This window comes from Orcinus orca, chromosome 1 (assembly GCF_937001465.1).
Source record: "Orcinus orca chromosome 1, mOrcOrc1.1, whole genome shotgun sequence".
Lineage (NCBI taxonomy): Eukaryota > Metazoa > Chordata > Mammalia > Artiodactyla > Delphinidae > Orcinus > Orcinus orca.
Genome location: NC_064559.1, coordinates 152612742 through 152635877, shown reverse-complemented (window position 1 = coordinate 152635877; position 23136 = coordinate 152612742). Strand labels below are relative to the sequence as shown.

Here is a 23136-nt window from a genome sequence, read left to right as displayed (position 1 = left end):
CCCACAAGAAGGCAAGAGAAAAAAAATAGAGGAATTAGAAACCAGGGGAACAAACAGAAAACAAATAATAAAATGGAGACATAAGCCTTAACAGATCAATAATTACATTAAGTGTAAATGGTGTAAATACCTCAATTAAAAGAGAGAGCCTGTTAGATTGGTTAAAAAAAAAAAAAGAAAAAAGAAAAAGTTGCTATACAAAATGCCTTTTAAATGTAAAAATATGAAAAGGTTATATATAAAAGGATAGAAAAAGTATTTAAATGAAAGCTTGAGTGACTATATTTATATCAGAAAAAAGTAAGTCCAGAGTAAAACATAATAAAGAAGATAATTTCATAATGATAAAGGGGTCAGTTCATCAAGAGGATATAACAGTCCTAAACAATCCTAAATGTTTATGACTTCAATTTATTTTTTATAAATTTATATTTTCTTAAACTTTGTTTCAATAGCTTTGCTATGTTGTCTTTTTAAAAATTTTTACTCAGTCCAATTTAGTTTTCAATAGCTAAGTAATTCTTGGTAGCATAGTTGTGATTGTGGCCTGTTTAAAAGAAAAAAAAAAAAACAATACAATTGTTTTCATATAGAGAAATATCTATGAAGGTATAATTTTTCCTCAAAATTTCCCTGAGTCCGTACTGTGTGAACTAAAATTCCACAGAGGCTTTCTGTTCAGTTTCTGAATAATAAGAAAAATTAATTGAAGAGTTTTTCTTTCTTTCTTTCTTTTACCATCATAAAATTTAAATTCCTAATAACATAATTCTATCCTTATAGCATTGATATTTTACTTTTCCTTAATATAAACAATCTGTTTTATATTATCAGGAGATAACATTTAAAATTATTTTGTTTTCAAATAACTAAATGCTACCTTTCCAAATATCAAAATATTCTTGTATTAACCAGTTTGGTGAAAATCATGATAATTAGTCAGGTTCCTGCCTTCATATTAGAAGTTACTGAACATGATTTAACCTTTCCCTAATGATTCAAGGACAGTTTTATAAATACCCATTACTGCCTATAATTCCATCTGGGCATCCCTCCAAATCAAGTTGTCATCTTTCACTTCTGCTGTGATTGTTCTTGCTTTTTAGTTACCCATTCTTTTGGCATTCTGTTTCCCATTTTAGTTTTCTCCTTCAGAGAGCTGATGCACCATCCTTATTAAGAAGTTTATATTAAATATGTGTCAATGAATCAAGGATTGAAAGGCACTCAAGCCTTGGATGATTTATGGTAAATAGGATAAAGGAGTAGGGAACACTAAATGCAGTGTAAGAAGTGGAGTGCATTAATTTAAAAGATCCTAAGGCTACCCTTCTTCTCGTGGATTTCATCTCAATTTTGTGGTGAATCCCCAGATACTTGTATTTTTTACCAGGTTCCTATTTCAAACTATGTATTAATGACTCAAGTATGATGTTGATGACCGGGTGTTACTGTCATCTCACTCACTTGGTCTGGGGGCTTATGCAGTGGGTGTGCGGAAGGGCTCATATCTGCTAAGGAAATTTGAAGTAATCCTCAGGATGGTAACACCATGCTGTGTAGTTATAGACCTCACACACGTGCATAACAATGTCAGTATGCAGAAGAGTTACTATCTTTTCTCGGGCTTCTCTTTATGCTAGGAAACCTCCTAGATGATCCTAAAAAATGTTCCCTATCATTTCACTAGCCTAAATTGGGATGTATTCCTATTCCTGTACCATTACTATACACCATAAGAATGCTATGCACTCACTGGCTTAAGCCTGTTATACTGGACCGATCAGGTTCAAGAACTGGTTTGGTATTAAAAATAATCCTAGATAAGTTAAGGAAATGAAAGTAAGATGATGTATTTGCCATTTGACCTAGCGTAATGGAACAGGTAAGGTTATTCAACACTGTATCCTATACTATTGTTTGTATTGTATATTTGTCTGTATATACTTAGCTATCCCAAAATACTTTAGGGATGGGAATGGGAACAAGGAACAGAAGAGGTGGTACTTGGGAGATCAGGAATCTGGGCACTGATATTAAAGTGACTTCCAGGCCTCTATTTATCATTCAGAGCCCTCTTTTCCTATCTAAGCCCTACAATTTGTGGGCAGATATGTGTCCATTATCTTCAACTGCTCCTTTAACTTTCTTTAAAATACAATTCCTTCTGGTTTGGAATGAGACCCATTTCCCCTACATCTCCCTTCCATTCTAGAGCCAGCCCTTCTTTCTTTCAAATTTGAACTATTATTAGTCATATTGTATAGATGAAGCTATAGGATCTCAGACATGTTAAATAATTTATGCAATGTCACACAGCTAGTAAGTGCCAAAGCTGGGACGCAAACGTTGTTTGACTCCAGAAGCTACCTTATTCCTACTGTTCCATGCTATATACCTACACTACAGTATTCTGTGTCCTCATTTTAGCTCTCCATGATTCATTTTCTGAATTTTTAAACATAAACTATCATACAAAGAAATGTATATAATGTGTATATAGCTTAAAGAATTATAAATTAACAGTCATGTGTCTAAAACATCAGGGTTGCTGAATTACACATTCCTATCCAGCTCTGCTTATCGTTTTAGTTAGCATATCCATTCTAGGAGACTAGTCTTTCCCACTCCTCATTTCTTAGGTCTTTCTTTAGGTGACCCTTTCTTAATTCCTACAACAAAGCCAAAGGAATAATATACATGGTTTTAGTACAAGGGGGCTCAAGAGAAACAAGTGGTCAGTGTTTTCTCATTAGCTAGAAAATCTTACTCTTGTTTGACTTTATTAATATCTTAGATTGTGACTATACAGTGTCATAACAAAAAATAATGTTACATTTTCAACTTGAATTTTATCAGCACACCTGAAATTATTACATGTTGCTTACTAATAATTTTGGCATGAGGTAAAAATAAGATTAAAGGGAGGTTAGATTAAATTAGACTTACAGCCTGAACCTTCTTAGACCAATTAGAAAATTGAAATCAGGCTCATGGCTCATGCAAACTTTATACAAAGTTGATGTATTTTAGACAGTTTTGCCATTCAAGGTAATAATAGAAATTCAGGCAAAAATATGTCTTAAACTCTTCTCTGGAATATCTCCAGGTTTAAACCAGCTTCCTTAGCTATCTGCAGCCATATTTCTCCCAAGATTCTATTTAGGATATAATTTTAGAAAAGATCCACTAGAACTAATTTTCCTAACACCTCTGGCTTAGCAAACCATTTGCTTGAGTTAGGGCTTGACTCTTCACTGGACTTCTCCTTTTGTTTGTTTAAATTAATTAATTATTTTTTTTTGCTGCATTGTGTCTTCGTTGTTGGGTCTTCGTTGCGGTGCACAGGCTTCTCATTGCGGTGGCTTCTCTTGCTGCAGAGCTCAGGCTTTAGGTGCGTGGGCTTCAGTAGTTGTGACACGTGGGCTCAGTAGTTGTGGCTTGCAGGCTCTAGAGTGCAGGCTCAGTAGTAGTGGCATACGGGCTTTGTTGCTCTGCGGCATGTGGGATATTCCCAGATCAGGGCTCGAACCCGTGTCCCCTGAATTGGCAGGCAGATTCTCAACCACTGTGCCACCAGGGAAGTCCCTGGACTTCTTTTAAAATGCAAATTCCTTTGAGGGTAATACTAGTCAAATCTTAAGACTATCATAAAAGTGATTTTAGCTCACTAATCTCAGTAATTACAAGGAATCAAATCTCAAGAGATGTTTGGATGTCCAGGAAGAGAAAGGAAAGGTCAAAAAATGGTTATATAGGTGAGGAGTTTGAAAAACAAATTCACTTGCTACATGTTTTTGCTAAGCGTTGGTTCTCTTATCTGGTGAAAGACTTCTTCAAATAAAATTTCAGCCCTTTCTATATCTTTCCATATATTTCAGTAGTTACCACTCTACTAATTTATTCCTTCTTTATGAAAAGTTCTCCTTCTCTCCTTGGCAGAGGGCAAGACCTCCCTCCTATTAGTCCCTGAAACACTTTGCACAGATTATTAATGCAGTACTTACAACACAGTATTTTATCCTTTGCTTTCATGTCTATTTTTTCCCCGTTGGGTTGTTAGTTGCTTAAGGGCAGGCAGATACATCTTATCATTTGTCTACCACTAGCATTAAGTACAATATTTGATATATAAGTATCACTCTAATAGAAGTTTACCAAAAACAAATGAACTATAAAAGATACAACTTGATTCATGCCATGATACTTATTGGAGTTTAAAGGCATCCAATAAATAATTTCCATATTCCAGACCAATTTTGGAACCAATTAAGATATTGACAAGATGGCAGGAAGTTAGAGATCAATCATCAACTTTATTACTTTTAAAAGCTAGATTGGAGGACATAGCTGTGATGTTTGGCAACAATGGACATCTTCATACTGTACTCAGATATATGCATACTTAACTGACTCAGCCACAGCAGTACAGAAAAGCCACAGGCCTCCTCATGTGGGGAAGTCTTCCTATAAAATTTATAGCAGTGAGAAACAGACCAGTGTACTGTATCTGTCCTGAAGCAGCTTCACCCCAAAGAAAGATGGAGGAAAGTGTTGGGCTACGCATGTCAAGTTCTTCAAATAATTGGTAAATAATTGCATTGCCTGGGGCTTCACTGGTGGCGCAGTAGTTGCGAGTCCGCCTGCCGATGCAGGGGACATGGGTTCATCCCCCGGTCCGGGAAGATCCCGCATGCCGCGGAGCGGCTGCGCCCGTGAGCCATGGCCGCTGAGCCTGCGCATCCGGAGCCTGTGCTCCGCGACAGGAGAGGCTGCAGCAGTGAGAGGCCCACATACCTCAAAAAAAAAAAAAAAAAAAAATTGCATTTCCTAATAAGAGTTAGAAATGAGATAAGAGGTCAATAGTGTTGCGGAAATCTCTCCACACAGAAAATAAGTGAGTGGATAAGAAGCATCTCCACTTGCAATGTTCCTTAGAATTTTTATCTCTTAAACTACTGAGCTTAAACATTAAGCCCTTAGACAACTAGTGGGGAATTTATTAGGGCAGTCTTTGCCAGATATAAACTGCTATTCTTTCATGGACTCTTCTGGTATCATTGGGGTCAGAGAGGAGGAGCAGGGTAGATTTAACTCCAAGACCACTGTAAACCAAAGTCTTGACACTTCATGTTCTACCTGTTATCCCAAATAATGTCCTGCATGGTTAGCAAGGCTTCTGCAATATGATTAAATTACATTCATTTATTCAACAAATATCTACTGTTTGAGTGCCTACCATGTGCCTCTCTCCCTGTTCTGGGTGTTTGTGATACATTGTGAGAAAAGATTTAAAAATCAAACCAAAAAAGGCAAACATTTCCAGTCTCAACAGTCATGCTCTTGTTGGGGAAAGCAGACATTAAACAAAATAAATGAGTTATAATTCATTAGAAGGCAATTCATACTGTGGATAAAAGTGCAAAGTTATGGGGGTTTAGGATTAGAGAGAGATTTGAGGGCAATTTCAAGTAGGGAGACTAGAATATGTAGAACTTTTACAAAAGATGGCATATGTACAAGGAGATGAAGGAGTTAGCCACACTAGTTTACAAATTGTAAACTCTATGACTTCTGCATTTAAATTTAGCTGGAAGAACTCTCCCATCCATAGGTTAATTTTGGCATGATGCATAGGTGATATATGGGAGAATAGTTACCTATACATACTGTTTCCTCTCTCAGAGAGAAGCTATTAAGACACTTTGCCTTTTTGCAAAGTTTAGAAGCTTGCAATGCTGAATACCCTAGTTCAGCTTGTTTGCAGTGCCTTTTTCCCCAGGCAATATTTTCAAACCTTTGAAAATTGTTGCCTCTTTGAGTGCCAGAGATGGGCTGAATGTGGGTCTGTCTAATAGCATGGTTTCTAAAAGCCGGGTGAGCAAATGTCTTTAGTCCTGGAACCCTAGTGCCCTTTGCCATATGTACTGCTATGGAATTGCTGAGGCCTATGTAGCTGCTGTCATTGTTATCTGTTTCATCTGGAGAATTAACCGCAGCATGTTCCTGGCCTAAAGCAGCTGTTGTTACTTCAGAAATGTGTGCCTCTAGGGACCTAATGAGGCTAAGCGTCTGCTCTTTCAAGAAACTTGCTTTTTTCAACATTGGGCTATTCCAGGCAGGCCTTGAGTAGAATCTCTTTCTGAATATCTTTTTCACAGAAGTGAAATCGGCCCATAGTGTTTTATCTCCCTCTATTGTTCTACTGATTTTAGGGTAATGTTGCCAGATAAAATATAAGACACCTGATTAAATTTGAATTCAGATAAGCAACAAATAATTTTTTACTGTAAGTACATCTCATACAAGATTTAGGGCACATTTAAAATGAAAATATTATTCATTCCTTATCTGAAACTCAGGTAAGGGTGTTTGTATTTGGATTCTACAGAAAAACAAAAACAATAGCATATATATATATGTGTGTGTGTGTGTGTGTGTGTGTGTGTGTGTATTTATATATTTTTAAAAAATTTGTTCATATGATTATTGTGGCTGGCAAGTCCAAAATCTGCAGGCTGAAGAGTCAGGAAGAAGCTGATACATCAATACAAATCCAAAGTCCATCTGCTAGCAGAATTCCTTCTTTCTCCAGGGAAGTCAGTCTTTTTCTATAAAGACCTTCAACTGATTGGATGAGGCCCACCCACTGTATGGAGGGCAATCTGTTTTACTCAAAATCTACTGATTCAAATGTCAATTTCATCCAAAAACACACTCACAGAAGCATCCAGAATAATGTTTGACCACATATCCAGGCATTGTGTCCCAATCAATTTGACACATAAAACTAACCATTACAGTGTCTTATTTTTATTCATTAAATCTGGCAACTCTATTTCAGGGGGTCTGAACTGAGTTTCTAAGAGTTTATATTGTTCCTATAGGTGATCTATTTCTTTCTTTAATAGTGTAAAACTAGTACTATTTCCTAGTACTTTGTTTTTTAGGTTTTCACTGCTTTTGGACTCATATTTTTTATAACATATTTTTCTAAACTTTGTCTCATGAGGTCTCTCATATGAGAAATATGAAATCAGTAAATTATGAGTCTTTCAATAGACTTCACTATTCAAATAAATCGTATCCATCCTCACCTGTCTGGGTTGGATAATCCCACTGAGGAAGAAATTTCCCATGAAGTCAGGATCAAAATCCAGGCCTAGACTTGATCTCTTATTGTTCTGCATGCCTTTTCCTGTAATATGTCTCCTTTAATATGCTTTATCTTTGCTGGATCTTCCTTTAAAATGCTAACTTTATAAATTTCTGGAGGGTTTCCTTAGGGCAAGGCAATACCTGTACCCTCATCTATAATGATTTTATCACTTTGAAACTCCCCTAATAATGCTTTAAATATATTTTTTCCTATCCTTAAATTTGTCCAGGTTTTGTGATGCTTTGGTATCATGTCCCTGTTCTTCAAGTTGTGGTTCCCAATTGCTGTCATTCTGGACGCTTTATCTACAGCTTTGAAAGGCCACATCCTCAGTAGTTTCCCAGACCCTGCCATCTCTTGGGGATTCGTTCCAGATCACTCTCTAAAATTCTGTCTCTCTGTTTTGGTTAGATTTCTTTAGGCTTCTGTCATAATTGTTTGACTTGGTACAGCTGAAACATCTTTTGCTTTTCGACTTTCTTCTTTAAGATTCATCAGAGCTGAGTCTATCCATTTCCTTTTAATATTTGTTTCTCTTGGCCTGGAAGTTCCCATTTTCTATTTCATATCTGTCTAATATATCCTATAAAATCTCAATATTTCTCCTAAGGAAAGTTCTCTTTTCCTCCAATAAAGTTAGCCAGTTTTCCTTTATTTTGTTTCTATTCTTCTGCTGCTTCTGTTCTGATAGTAAAACTGAAGCATTCTTCTTTTCATACCATTTCAATTCCTCCTTGATACCTTAACAAACTCAATTCTTAAAGACCAAGTGCTCCAAACAGACTTTATTATTTCTTTTTGTGACCTTTATGTATGCAATCGTTTCAGTGACATGTTTGTTATCTTTTTCAATTCCACCTAGAAGAGGGCAGATTCTCTTCATTAAAAGGGCTCCCTGTTACTTTTCATTTGTTTATTAATCAAATTCACTACTCTTCTGTGGGGACATCCACAATGAGAGTTCTCTAACTTATAAGGCCATGGACAGGGCTTATGTGTGTATCAAGCCCAAAGCTCAAGGTCAAACTACAGCAGCTTAAACACTGGCCAATGCACACTAAGATCAGCAAGGCCAATACAGTGTTGATAAAACAGCCCTGTCTGTGCAAAAACAACCGTTTGCCTAGGAATAAAACTGCTGTGAACTGTAATAAACCCCCAATCAAATCTTGCATGGCCTACTTGCTAAAACTGAAAGCCCATAGCTCCATGTCCTGGCCCCATCAAAAACTTCTCCAGGTGCTATTTACCTCACCAAAATTTACTTTTTGCCTATTTGTTTTTATTACTGATAACACTGATGCTTGAGGATGTAGCTCAAGTGCCTGACTACCGTGATCTTCCTAAGAATTAGCTCATGTAGCTTCATTCCACAGGGCCTAGTGCTGTACAGCTAGAAACTTGCAGGGTAAAACCAGATGTCCCAGGCAGGATCCAGAGGAGGGAGGGGAGGGGTTCTGAGTGCAGCATCTACTCTCAGTTCTTCTTCAGAACTCACCAATTGCATAACTCCTTCAGCATCCCTGGAAAAGAGAAAATGGGGCAAGAGCCCAGGAAGGGTAGGGAAAATGCCTCCTTGTGGAATCCTGAGAAGCAGGCAACATGTCTGACCCCACCTCCAGCACTCCTGTGGCACTCACAACCAGGAACCAATTCTGGCAGAAGTCCTTATAGCTCCTGTCTGCCATGATGTGACTGCACATCGATGTCTAGAACTCCTGTTGCAGAATGAAAGACCAGCCAAGAGAGCTTCCTTACCCCTAGGTGGAAAGGGTACTCATACCATGGAAATAGCTACTCCAGCGAAATTCCTTCACAAGGTCTCCTTCTCTTTCAATAATCTGATCCCTTTTAAATCATTGATCTGGGGTCCAAAACAGTAGAACCTGAACTTAGCTAGTATAGACCAGCTAGGAGTAGTTCAGAGCACAGATCCTGGAGCCAAGCCTCTGGCATCTGAGTAACAACTTTACTACCTACCAGCTGTGTGATGTAGGCAAGTTACTTAATCTCTCTGTGCCTCAGCTTATTCATTGCAAACAATAGGGAAGATTAAATTAGCTAATATATGTAAAGCTTTTAGAACAATTTCTGGCTCTATATAATTACTTGCTATTATTATTACTTCGTAAATTCCACATACATCAGTCTGGCTTTGGAATATCACCTCTGTAGTATCTTGCTGCCTCTACTGAAGTCTATGTTTGAACAACCCATTATAATTATGAGTCCATCTAGTTCTTCTGCTGGCCTAGCAAAAAAAAACAAATTAACCTGGCACCTTCCTGTCCATCCTTACAGTACTGGATGGGAAGCCAGAATAACCATGAGGCCATGAGCTATTTCCACCTCTGGTGAGGCTGGTTCCATTACTTCATAGAATAGCAATGCTAGCTCCTGAAAAAAATTATCTAGGAGCTGGGAGACACATTCAACTTCCTCATTCAAGCCAAGGGGGAAGAGAGGAGCAAAAGAGGAGAAAAGGGACAGGAACCTAGAAAATTCTAGGGAACTCAGCAATAGAAGTTCGTGGCTGTTCTCTCTCAAAGAGAAAAAAACATAAAAAATAATTAATGTGATTCAGTTCCAAAGATTCAAAATCACTACCTCTGCATTTCAAGTTTTATTTCTCAGCAAAGAGAGAATTTGATCAGCCCAGTTTGAGTCACTTCTTTATGCCCAAGTCCAGGGTAGTATTGTGTTTTATATTAAGGCCATTCCCAGAAAGAAGGAATCCTTGCTGGCCTGACAACTTCCCTGGAGATGTCCACCTTAGTTTGGAGCCCATGACCCTTCTGTGCCCCACTGTGAGTACTTTTCTCTTGTTAACCTCTGGCAATCTTGACTTTGACCTGCTGCAGCTCTAGCTGCAAAACCACGGTGATTTGTTTTAAGATCAAGTTATTTTTTTAGTTGTGCTAGATAAAACTATACTTGTGGCTTTAAAATGATGGATGATACAGACCAAGCCTCAAGAAACTTTCTCTCTAAATTGTCAAATCATATGTTACATATAAAGAAACTAAGTATATTAAAAGGCAAACAACATATTAGTTAGAAAATCAATGCATTTCAAATGTTTCAGGCTTATTTGAATAAAGTTAGCATAAAATATCCCCCAAAACAGTAACACGATTAGTAGAATGTCATGTTTGGAATTTTGCTTCACTAGAGTCAGACTTGTGGCGACAGGGACTGGACCTCTGTTCTACCTGCATTACCTATGCTGAGCCCAATGCCAGGCACATGGAGATGCTTGGTAAATACTTGCTCAATGAATGAAATAATTAATGAATAGCAGAATACATCTTCATTAAAAAAATATATACACTTCAAGTTTTATTGTTTAATTGCTCATATTAAATGAAACAAAAAGTCATTACACTGATAACATAGTAAAGGTAGTGGTATATTTATGAATTCACATTCCTTGGAATTTACAGCTGGACTCAATATCAACTATCGGGGAGGGAGACATTTCTCCCTTGACCCCTTTTGAGTTCTTTTAGCTACACTAATAATAAAATCGACACAAGACAGATTAACAGGAGAAAAAGAAACGAATTTTAATTCATATGCACGGAAATCTCATAGAAATAGGATCTAAGAAGTGGCCAAAGCAGGCAGTTTTTATACTTTTTAAATAAAGAAACAATATATTTGAGAGGAGTTGACAGGACAAGGAAACTTAGGTTCTGGGGACTCAATTTGTGAAGAATCTAAAGAGAGTTTGGGCTTGGATAGTAAATTAAAGTAACAAGGTTTGTTTATATAGGCTTCTCTGCCCCTAATTCCTTATCTCTGGAGATAAGGGGGGGTCCTTCTACTACTAGAGGTGGATTTTTCACATGGGAAGTTTTTTTTTACTGCTTTTAGGGAGACAGAGGAGGCTCAAAGTGTCCCTCTTGTATTGGCCATTTCTTAAGTAACTTTAATTCAAAATAATCAATATGTCATTGAGGCATATTTTGGGGTGGCCTGCCCTGGGCCCCCACACAACTAAAACTCTGATCCATGTGAGACTGTTCTATATACAGAATAAGTAAGTGTTCCTATGAAATAAAAGTCCTGAAAGCAATGAATGTATTCTAGCCCCCTTGGAAGATTCTCTGGTTTTATAAGTTTAAAGAAAACTTAACTATTTAATTGGAGCACGCTATTTTAGAAAGAGTTGGCTTAATTTATTTTCAAACTACTGCACAAAGGATATTTGTACTCAAAGATTTTTAAATGGTATCTCCAGTGTTGTATAGGCCAAAGAAAAGATTACATTTTACAAGTTTGTTTGAATTGATGGTGTGTCCATATGGTATAAAGGCAAGAAAGTCTTTGCATCAATATTTTCTACATTCTGTTTTTAATTAATTTACATTTTTTTATAAAAAATATTTGAAAACCAGGCATTGTTTTGTTTTATTTTGTGTGAATTTGAATCTCCTGTCATCAAGACCAAAGCTAAATACTTCCTCTTTAATTTTGAAAGCAAACTATATATGACTTTTTGTGCCATTTGGTTGCATGGGTGAAGAGTGAATAATGTTACCTCTCTGCTCACAGGTCTTCACGCACCATGTTTAATCAAGAATGTATTTTCACTTGTAGCGTTTGATGTGTCACATGCCTATCAGTTTACTGTCAGGCAAGATAGAGCACATCATAAAGTCCATCAGTTCTTATTGCTGTCTTTTAAAGTCAAGCACTACAGATGACAGTAAACATGACAGCTTTTGTGATAAGCATTTTTGCTGGCATCCTGTTATTAATAATACTTTGGCTAGTATTACCAGGAATAATCCATGGTGGGGCAATCGTTCCTGCATCATCAACCACAAAATGATTTCTAAGCTTTTTCCGAGGCTTTTTTGTTTTTCAGATTTTTTCCCCTTTAGGCCAAACGCTTAACTAAACTTGTTATAAAATTAATTGGGAAGGGGAACTAAGGGAAAAGAGACTATTAAAGGCTCACTCTTTAATTCTGGACTCAAAGGCTGTATTTGCTAACTTTTAAGAGCCACAATGAATACTGAAGGTACAGTCAAGGCTGAGTGTGATTGAGAGGTGAACTTAAAAAATATAAAGGATGCAAAAATGAGTTTTGATTGAATAGATAATTATAGCACTTAGAAAGCATATTAATGAGATGAATATTTCTGATGATATATGAAATGTAGACAATATTCTAGGCATACTATAATATGTACTTAATAGCCATAATGACTTTTTGTGTTTAAAAATAATCAGAAATGATTTTTTGATGACAGTCAGCAAAGGGTGAGCAGCTTTACAACTAGCCATTATCCAGACAAGTTTTCCTCTCCAAGGATCAACTGCAATGTTTATTACATAAACATAACTTATATTTCTGGTGCCATGTATTTTCCACACCATCATTAAGAAAGTTCATGAGGCGGCCTGTTCATGAGCTCATTGATGCATCTGCATAGACTCCAGCCTTCAATTACTTAATGCTTTTCAATGCTTTTTCAATTACTTAATGTGATAACCTAAAAGAGTCTGAAAACACCAAAAGTTTTAGAGGAATCTTACCTCCAATTTACAAACCACATTTCACTTTTACCTTGTCCTGATTTACTTTATCTTGAAAAATCTCACGGAAATGAGTCTCTCTGTCATTATTTATGAAGATTATAAGTGGTTAAAAAATAGATTACTTTCTCTAATAGTTTAATGCTTTAAGACAAAAACAAATCTTACTTCACTTTGTTTCGTAAAGTCGGTGCTCAATTTTTCTATTTCAATGTCAATTCTAAATGTTTTCCATAAATTTTTAGGTAGGACTAAGCGAATTTAGAAGGAGGTTATATTTTAATCTTAAATTGTGCTGACTCTAGTTTATCCAAGGGTGGTGTAACTTTAAAATCCTTTAAGATATACCACTAGTTACATATCTACATATCTATTCCAAGAAGAAATTTAAATCTCTTATCTATAGGAATCCAACAGATTATATATATTGTTGCTTCAAATTCCCAAAATTGCACAGATACATTTGTGTGCGTATGTACACATATATATCATGTATATAATGTGTGAGTTAATGCATATTAGCTTAATTTTGAGGCTTGCCTTTTAACTAACATAAAAATACTTCATAGTAAAAGCTATTAACATAAAAGGATATATAGATAGATGGACAGATGTTTCATGCATTTGACTTAATCACTATTCTTTACGTTATTGAAAGGTCTTTTGGTTCTTTTCTAAACTTGAAAAAGTTAAGGATTTGGTCAATGTTATTATTTACAGGTATTTTAGGTTGTATGTTATGTGAATCAACAAATTAAACACCTTTAAGAATTATGCATCAGAATTAATGTGATTCCTTGAAACAGATTAAGAACATGTATAGCCTCTACTTTTGCCCTGTTGCCTGTCTTCCAGGGAAGCAAACAGATACATTCCATGCTAAGTCACAGTAAATGTTAGTCTTATAATAAGATTTTTTCTTTCTTTTCATTTTTATGGTTCTAATTTTTTTTATTTTACTTAAAACTAGTTTGTATCTATCTTTTATTATAAGCCTCCTCAGATTCTTTTATGAAGGAGATAAAGAAAAGAAACAAAAGGATAATAAATAAAATGCTTTTTTTGTGTGCATTTTATTCATTAGTTCAGTGAGCACTTACCAAGAACTTGCTATGTGCACATTTTTTTTTTTTTATTGGTCACTTGGGGTAGAATAAATCTCTTCTCTTCTTCAGGAATAATCCATCCAGTTGAGGAAGCAAAAAAAATTTCAAAAGAAAAATCAGCCAGAGAATAATTTTTTTCAATATACAAGTATCTATAATAGCTAAGACTTTATTTATAAGTGATGATTTAGAAAGCTTTTATAAATGAACATGCATTAACATTTTAAATGCAAAAAAAAGAGAATAAATTACATTTTATGACACATTTGAAAGCCATTTTACAAATTGTAGAATTAAAAAATTGTAGAATTACCATAATTTTGGTTTGGGTCAACTTTAATTTCTCTGAGTCTTCATTTCCTTATTTATAAAATGGAAAATACTTTACTACTTCATAGTGACTTTTGTTGCTGTGAGTTTTTAATGTTATAGGATGACTTTTGTGCACAGTAAAGATTATTTATTTAATTAATAAATTATTATTTATTTGCAATTTTTAATTTTCATTTTATAAAAGTTAAAGTTTTTAACTTAAACCTAGTTTTTCAGTATTTTTTTGAGACTGAACATACAAATCTTATTCTATTTATAAATCAGGTAAGTTTTAACAATTGCTTTAAAACTTTTACTTAAAATTGTTAAATATTTTTTTCTTCATAAATCTAATAAATTTTCTCTTCTTTATTATTTCAAACACTGAGGTAACAAGTAAAACCTTCCCAAAGACTTAAACCACTCTTACAAATCTAATCAATTAATGTATAAACATAGTAAATTTCAAGTTTTTGTAAGCATTACAATACTATTATAAACCAACTAAATAAAATTCTCCTGCATATTTGAACTCAATGTCACAACTCAGTAAATAATGTATTTCTCATTTCATTTGGAATCATGTGCCCATATGCCTTAACATGTCAAAGTTTTTTAAATATTATAAACAACATTTATAAATTTTTCTTGCGTTAAACTTTTAAAGTTATGAATGGAAAGTGGTTTTCTTCAAGATCTCAATTTTTGATTTGTAAACTTTCCCAGAATTAGAAAGGCACTTTTACCTACTTATTCATACACAGCTTTTACCATTGTAATAATAAAAAACCTTAAACCTTAGTGTTTACAAGAACAAAGGTTTATTTTTCATTACTATTACATGTTGGCTGCATATTGACTGGGACTCTGCTCCATCATCTCTTTGTTCCAAAGTCTAGAAAGAAAATGGAGCCCGTGGCTAAGATTTGCCACAAAGGACAGAGAATGTAGGCTGGCTTAAAGCTTCCCCTTGGCTGGTATTCCATTAACCTAAGCAACTCACTTGGCCTAGGCTAATATCATTGGGGCAGGGAGTACTATCCTCCCATGGAAGAAGCACCCATAAAGAGGAGCGGTAGTATAGGAATGCTTCAAATAGTTTTAATCAATCAATACATTCTTTCCTCCCAAAAAAATGGAAAAAAAAAAAAAGGTCATATTATTACCTAGTGTTTTTTATGTGAATTTTCACCCTGGTACTCAAGCTGTAACTCTCTTATTTTCAGTAATTTTGTTACTGCGTGACTGAATGCTAAATTATTTCATGCTTTTGTCAGGCCCTACAGTCATGCTAATGACCTGGTCCTAAGGCTTAAATGAAATAATGTAAATGAAAGCATCTACACATTGTTAGCAAATATAAGTAGAAACACATTGTTTTCTTCCTCTCTTGTTTCCTTCTTCATTTTTCCTGGTTCCATTTTGCTTGTGTGGTAGAGTGTTTTTTGTTCAGGCCCAAAGCCTAAAGCAAAATCACTTATCATGCATGGATAAAAGGAATTTTGCTGTTCTGTTGTCAGTTTTTCTGAGTTCCAGTCATTTTGTCCTCAGAAACCGAGTCTTACATGCACCATCATTAACACCCACCCCTCTGACTGCTCTAGAAATTACATTTACATTCATTTAGCCTTTTCATTGGACTTTTTAGAAGGCGGATCACACTGTTTTTTCATATTACACTAATTTTTGACAAAAAGCAACCTGCAAGTCATTTTCTCATATGGTTTTAAACAACATTTCATTCATCCCATAGTGTATTTGTGCACTAATTTTTTTTAAGATGCAGCACGACTGGTCTAACTAGCCAGATTATAGAAGGAACTGAAAGTCAGGCAGAGGAATTTAGATTTAATGATGTAAGAAATAGGAAATAATTGAGTTTTCTGAGACAGGAAATAGGAAAAGAGCATGGTATCATTATCGCAGTGTGATAAAAGTATGGGATTTTATGTCAGACCTTCCTGGATTGGAATTCTGTCACCACTAATATGGCCTTAGTATTCCCATCCAGTAATGAAGATTACACTACCTAGCTTATAGGGCTGTCATTCAATACTTGATTCAACAAATACTGGGTTTCTACTTTGTACTAGGTGTTGTTGAACAAAATAAACTCAGTTCTTGACCTCATTATGTTCACAGTCTAGGAACAAATATAGAAAATATACAAGAAAAGAAGCAAATTAATAGTGATCAATTCTGATAAGGGCTCAGAAGGAAAGGACAAGTGATAGAAAACTGGGGTATGTGTCTTTAAATTAAGTGATCAGGGAAAAACCTCTCTAAAATGGTGACATTTATGAGGAATAAATGAAAAGAAGGTTCTGCTGTCGGGGGCCCTCCCATGTCCTCCTGACTATTAACACTCTACTATGTGCTCATGGCATCTAAGTGCAAGCACTGTCAAATTTTATTGAGACCCTTCTTTCAGCTTGTGTCCACTGCAGCCTGGAAGTACAGAGGGGTTAATGGCTCCAGGCTCAGCCTTCAGTCATTCACAGATGAGAGTTGGAGAATAAATAGCCCACGTTCCTCACCTTCTGATGGCTTACCCTGAGATATATTCCCCATGGATGAGCCTTAGCGACCCAGAGTGGCAGTTGCTTCATTACACACCCATTACTGGCTTCCTTCCCTTCCCTGTTTCACTCCTTTTCTACTGGTGTTTTCTAAGATTGCTTCCCAAATAAAGTATTTATTCTCAAATCGTTGTCTTAGGCAGAGTCTGCTGCCAGGGGAAACCAGTCTGAAAGAAATATCATCTCTAATCACCTAGGATAATACCTAGAATAACATATGCACCCAGTAAATGTTAGCTCTCCTTTTCCTCACCCGTGTCCCCCTGGGTCAAACACATATGATGAAATGTTTTAGGAAGTTATCTCTAGACTATATTATAGTATTGGAGGTAGCTAAAGTTAGAGTCTGAAAGACCAGTGAGGAAGCAGTCTGTTCCTTTAGGGTGCCTGCTCCATACATCTCTCAGTTTCTTCCCAGGACGAGTGGGCTAATCTGAACCTGTTCATTTCATAACCTTTACCCATGGCAGAGGTGGAACAGTATGAACAGAAACATACAAGGCCTTTTAAGTCCTAGACTCACAACTGGTCCACTGTTACTTCCCTATTCTGTTGGCCAAAGCAAGTCATAGAGCCTAACCCAACATCAGTGGTAGACTCTTCCCTTGGAAATATGGGGAGTGGGAAGGGAATACTTCTGAACCATGATCCAATTTACTAAAAAAGATCTCCTTTGTTATTCCAGTTCAGAGTACTCATTTTATTCCCTTCCATGCAATTTTGGTTTTGGTGTTCAATTGTCTAATGTCTGTCTCCCCCTTGAAACTTTGTATTAATCAAGAAAGAAAAAATAGACTATACTGTGGTAACAAATTAAACCCCAAATATCAGCAGTTTAACACAATAAAAGTTTATTTCTCCCTCATGTCACAGTTAAATGCAAACTGAGAGGCACTGCTGCCTTGTAGCTATGTCACCTGAGCCCACCCAGGGGAAGAGAGGGCCAAAAGACCAAATGAGACGATTCTTTCCAGGGCCAGGCTAAGAAATGGCTTCTATTACTTTTACCCACCATTGGCCAAAACTCAATCATGTGGCCCCAATCCAGCTGTAGTGGGAGGTAAGGGGCAGAGAAATCCAGCCTTCTTGCTATTCAGGAAAATAAAATGGTGTGATGAACGTACAGCTTTGTTTCTGCTAAGATTGTGAGGTCTTTGATGGCAAGATGTGTCTCTGGTACCATAAAGCCTGGCAAGTAGAAGCTCGTCACTTGTTAAGTGAATGAATTATCGATTACAATAATGAACCAACTCTGAAGTCAAGTTTTTTCATTTATGAATGGAGAATAATAACACTTACCTAACAGATTCATTATAAGGATTAAAGAAATAATCTCTATGACAGGGAGTTGTTTTATGGAGAGATGCACTTTCTATGGGGGGGTCTAACTTAGTTTATGACTTCACTTCTGTTTCAAAAATGCTTAAGGAATATTGTTATTGTGTATGGATTATTGTTTGTGATAAAATGAGGAAAAATTATTGATGTATGCAAATATGTATGTGGATAGATGAAGCAAGACTTTAAGTTTCATTTCTTAAGATAATAGTCGAGAGAATATGTTCTAAAAAAAGGTCAAGACAGGAGACTTAAAGCTGAAACAGGCAGGAAGGGTGATGCCATCTAGCACAGAGTCTTTTGTAGAGCTGCAGGGTTTCCTTGACAGCACTATCCAGGTCAAGCAGTTCTATACTTGTCTCCATCCCTGTAGAGTTGAAGGAATTTGGAGAGGGGAGTAAATGAAAAAGGAAAAATGAAAGCCTTATAGTGATTCATGAGAATCTGCCATTTTTTCCTTTCTTTTTTACTGGCCTTAAGGTAAAACATACACATGGAAGAAACTAAAGGAATCTTGGTTTTGTTGGCTGATGTTCAATTAAAATTTAATAAAATGTATAAAATGCTTGGGGCATCCTCGGCCCTGACTGATAACTGAGTCAGAAGGCTTCCATGAACCCCAAGATTGTGTGAGTGTCCCTTCTCCAGGCTTCCACAGTACAATGTGCACACTTCTGTCATATCACATCTCATTATATTTCAATCTGCTTTGGATCATTGTCTCTTACCGATAAGCTCATCTAGGGGGTTTATTCATAATTTATCCCAGAGCCCACAAAGACCTTAGTCTTATATTAATAATTTTGTTTTGTCCTCTAGTTTCTGTTTTCCTTTTTTTTTTTTTTTTGATGTAGACCATTTTCTTAAAGTCTTTATTGAATTTGTTACAATATTGTTTCTGTTTTATCTTTTGGTTTTTTGGCCGTGAGGCATGTGGGATCTTAGCTCCCCGACCAGGGATGATCGAACCCACACCCCCTGCATTGGAGAGGGAATCTTAACCACCGGACTGCCAGGGAAGTCCCTGCTCTCTAGTTTCTGAAGGGGCTTGATATCTGGACTTCAAAGCTCTGCCTTTAAATTCAAGTGACTTACAGTGCTACTTACTGCCAAGACATCCTTCGCTTTACCCAAATCTCACAAATCTAATGTTGAGTGTATAGTCTCACGTCCTGACTCTTAATTCCCATAAGTTGAAACCTGCAAGATTTGACAGCACATGAATTTTCTGAAGGTACTGGTGACCTTCAAAGTACAGTGGATTCTCACTTGTTAAGGATGGCTGTGCTGAAATTCCTCCCCAAATAATTAACAGATTATGACGATTTAAAATGTCTTTCAAGCTAGTAATTCAACATATTCTCTACCATAATTCTTGCTTGGGTTACTATTATCAAATTTCTTTGATGTGCAGTGCCTGTTCTTCATTAGCTCCAAGAACATTATTGCATTAAATAGTCAGTGACTATTAGTAATCACATCACAAAACACTAAGAGAACATGAACCGTGAGACAGAGTTAAAGTTCTTAGCCAATTCAATATCTATTTCAAAGCATCCTTGACATTTCAAACCCCCTGAATTTTTCATTTATGCAGTAGTGGTTGGAAACCTAAGTCTAAAACTTTAGTGTTATCAAGAGTGCCCACTGGCACTCTGAATTTGAAAGGTTAATTTTAATGAACATATAAACCCTTGCATTAGGCAATCTCATTTAAATATAATTGAAATGTGAAGCTGAGAGTTGTAGTGCTTGGCATCCAAATCTGGCCTATTTACTTCAGGCATAGGCCAAGTGCCATAGCAACACTTGCTAAGTATTGCAGCATCTATAATAAAGAGTAATAAACACTGGTTAGGAGTGTAACTGAAAAAGGCCTTGTCCACGGGAGACCATATTTTAAGTAAGAACTTATATGCTAAGGACTTTTCATGTGTACTTTCTACTTTTGAGTAGCAGGACAAAGAGGCAGCTCAAACAGGGGTTAAATGCAGCTCAGGACATCAAAAACTATAGAAAGTGCGGGAAGGAAAGGGCTGTGTAATGAGCACAAGCTAGTGAGAATTAGCATCCACCTATTGCACACAGTGAATGGTTTTGTGGTTTCTTTTTTTGTCTCATCATTTAAATACAATTAAGGCACTGAATGAGGTTATATTTCAAAAATTTTGACTAAAAACTGGAAGCCAGAAATACACAGAAAGAGTTTAGCCCAAAGCAAGGAGACTTTCAAAAGGCTTTCAAACAATGCTTCCATATATAAACCCATTAAGTCTTTTAAAATGGACTTTAACCTAGAGGCTCAGGCACTTAGCCAGGCATACCCTGGACCAACCAGGACAGTGATAGCACTGAAAAATAAAAAAGAAAACTAGAAAATTTATTATTTTTTTAAGATATTATTTTAAGTTATTTAGTAAAAAGAAACCATCAAGACTGGTATGCTGGTCTCTATTATAACCAAAAGGTTCTTTTTCTTCCCCTTCAACATTGGCCTTAAAACTGTGATGTTACCTGTAACTAAGAATATTAGGTCTCTTGCAAAATTAAAATACTGTGTTTAAGAGTATGTATCTTCCTCATATCCTAATAAACTTCTCTGAAGTGTGTATACTTACACCAGCTGTGGCAGGGCCCAGTTCCATTGATTTACAGAGAACAAAAGCATCTATCCTTAAAATAACATAACTATATATTATAGTACAATATTATAACTATAATAATAATATAATTGTTATTATAATAGTATATTGTACTACAGTACAGTATCATATAGTATAACAATATAGTAATAATAATTTAGTGTTCTAATTCAGACATATATTTCTCTCATTATAGTGAATAGTGAATCTGCCTGAAAAGTGGAGACGCAGTTTTTGTCTTCAGGTAGAAACAAGATAACAGAAAACAAGAATATAATAATTTATTTTTAAGTATATATCACTTTCCTGGATACTGGAATAATATATTTTAGGCTTATAATTTTACTTGTTATAATAAAATAATAATAAATACCTTCCTCCTAAGGAGAGTGCTTAACTATTAAGAATTTATATAATTAAAAAAAGAAATCTTTATGGGACCCTTAAGGTTAATTATGATTGCCATTTTACAGGTAGAGAAGTTAAAATAGATGATTCCAGTTTTTTAATCTGTAGGCCTAGACTATTATAAATAGTATTTAATCAGACTATATATTTTTGTTTCTATAAAATTCAAGATAATATATTGCAGACTGTAAGCATTTCATAATGTAACACTGTAATGGTGGTGTGTAAATCACTTTTAATTTTCATATAAAAGTTAAAAGATACAATTATTAACAATAATTATAACTATAAAATTTGTTAATTTCTATTTCATTTTAATAATGCATTTGTAATCAGAAAATTACTTCAGCCTAAACACATGGTTTGCTAAATTTTATTTACGACTTTATTTTGTATTTTATACAAATAAAGAATTACATTAATTAAATAAACATAATCTCCAGCATTTTGACTGCTATTTATATATTTTCATACAGTTACTCTTTTCCAGAAGATCCTGTAGAGTCCTAACTTCAAGAAGAGATTTTTTTAATATCTAAATCTTACTGTGTACAATTGACTTTACTAAGCCTATCTTGAATATTTTCTTGGTTCTTTCACTCCCCTTTTTAAATTTTTGATTAGAAAATTACACTAAATAATAACAAGAAATCTTCCCTTTATGACTTTTGAAACACATCAGGCTCTGCCTGACTCTGTGCATGGACTAGATACTTCTCTGTTCTACAAATAAATGGAGGTTCCATAAAGTCCTGACTCACACATTTATAGAGATTCTTGGGCTTTATAAACATAAAGGTTTTACATTAAGTATTCAAATAAATAATTTCAAGCTATCATTGTTTTCTTAATTTCCCATATCATCCATGGGTTGTATATGTATCAGAGTGAAAACTATAAAACTAAATAAATGTATATCTGCATTAATCTTGTGGAAGTCAAAAAAAATAAATCTCGTGGAGGTCACTTTTCTAAAATACTTGATTATTACAAATGCATATGAGTATTTTGGGCTCAATTATTGTAATTATATAGAACACATTAAGCTATGAATATATACACATATAATAAGCACTTTGCTTTAATGATTACTGGGAATTACCAAATCAGGGTTTAAAGTTTAACAGTAAGATCTTAAAACTTTATTCATTCAGAATAACTAGAGTAAAAGGCAACTCTGACCTGTAAGAATCTAAATTATGAAATATTTTATGAGAAATTTTGTTTTTATAATTTTTAAAAACAAAGGAGATACATTGCACATTTATTTAGTTATTAGGTATAAAACAGGCAAGGAGGAAAATCACTATTGAAAGAATTTTCCTTGCAGCTATTGAAGTGTTACTTTAAGAAGGAATATTAGACAACAGTATCATCCTTTTGTTCCACACTGAATTTATATATTCACAGCTCAAATACCTAAAGTGATAGTGTTTGTGGAAATATGCTAATAGGATGTGTAACCTGACGATTAGAAAAGCATCTGATTAAACTCTTCACAAACCATTCTTGCTTTTTATGTTTATTTAGATGCATTTGTCAATTTATAAGAGCAGTTAATTAAAATTTTTTACATTTTCTTTTTTTTTTTAAAGGAGCCCGCTACATGAAAAAAATGCAAGTCAAAGTGGTCACAACCTAGAAGTCCGCAGAGACAGAATAACTAGCAAGTAGATACTATGTTATTTTACTATGCTTAAGTATATAGAATTAAGTAGTATTCTGGGAATTTTCCTCTATAATGACCAAATAGTCTTATAATTTTAAATTTATACTTAGTATTATTTGTGTTAAGTATATTACATCACAAAAATAGCTAGGAAGAAAAATGATAACTGTGGATTTCAGGAAATTAATTTTCTGTCAATAATAATGAAATTATTTTGGACAGAAAGATGAATTTAAATGTTGTATTCTCTCTCAGGTCTTATTTTCAGAACCCTAATTCAACAATCTAAGAATAAGATCTCCCTTTGCCTTGTGACATATTTAACTGCTATATAAATGTATTAATTCCTCTCCTAAACCATTAACAGAAATTATAT

General features: G+C 35.1%; 1 protein-coding gene across 6 annotated transcripts in view; it reads left to right on the top strand.

Annotated features, from left to right (window-relative positions):
• LRRC7 (leucine rich repeat containing 7) overlaps positions 1-23136 on the top strand; it is a 502831-nt gene that overhangs the window by 116728 nt on the left and 362967 nt on the right. The window contains exon 3 of one of the 6 annotated variants that reach the window (XM_049699429.1): positions 22687-22761. The exons of the other annotated variants lie outside the window; for them this stretch is intronic. Coding sequence (XP_049555386.1) covers position 22761 — 1 coding nt within the window. The 5' untranslated portion in view covers positions 22687-22760. The remainder of the gene's footprint in view (positions 1-22686; positions 22762-23136) is intronic. 6 annotated transcript variants of the gene reach the window in all.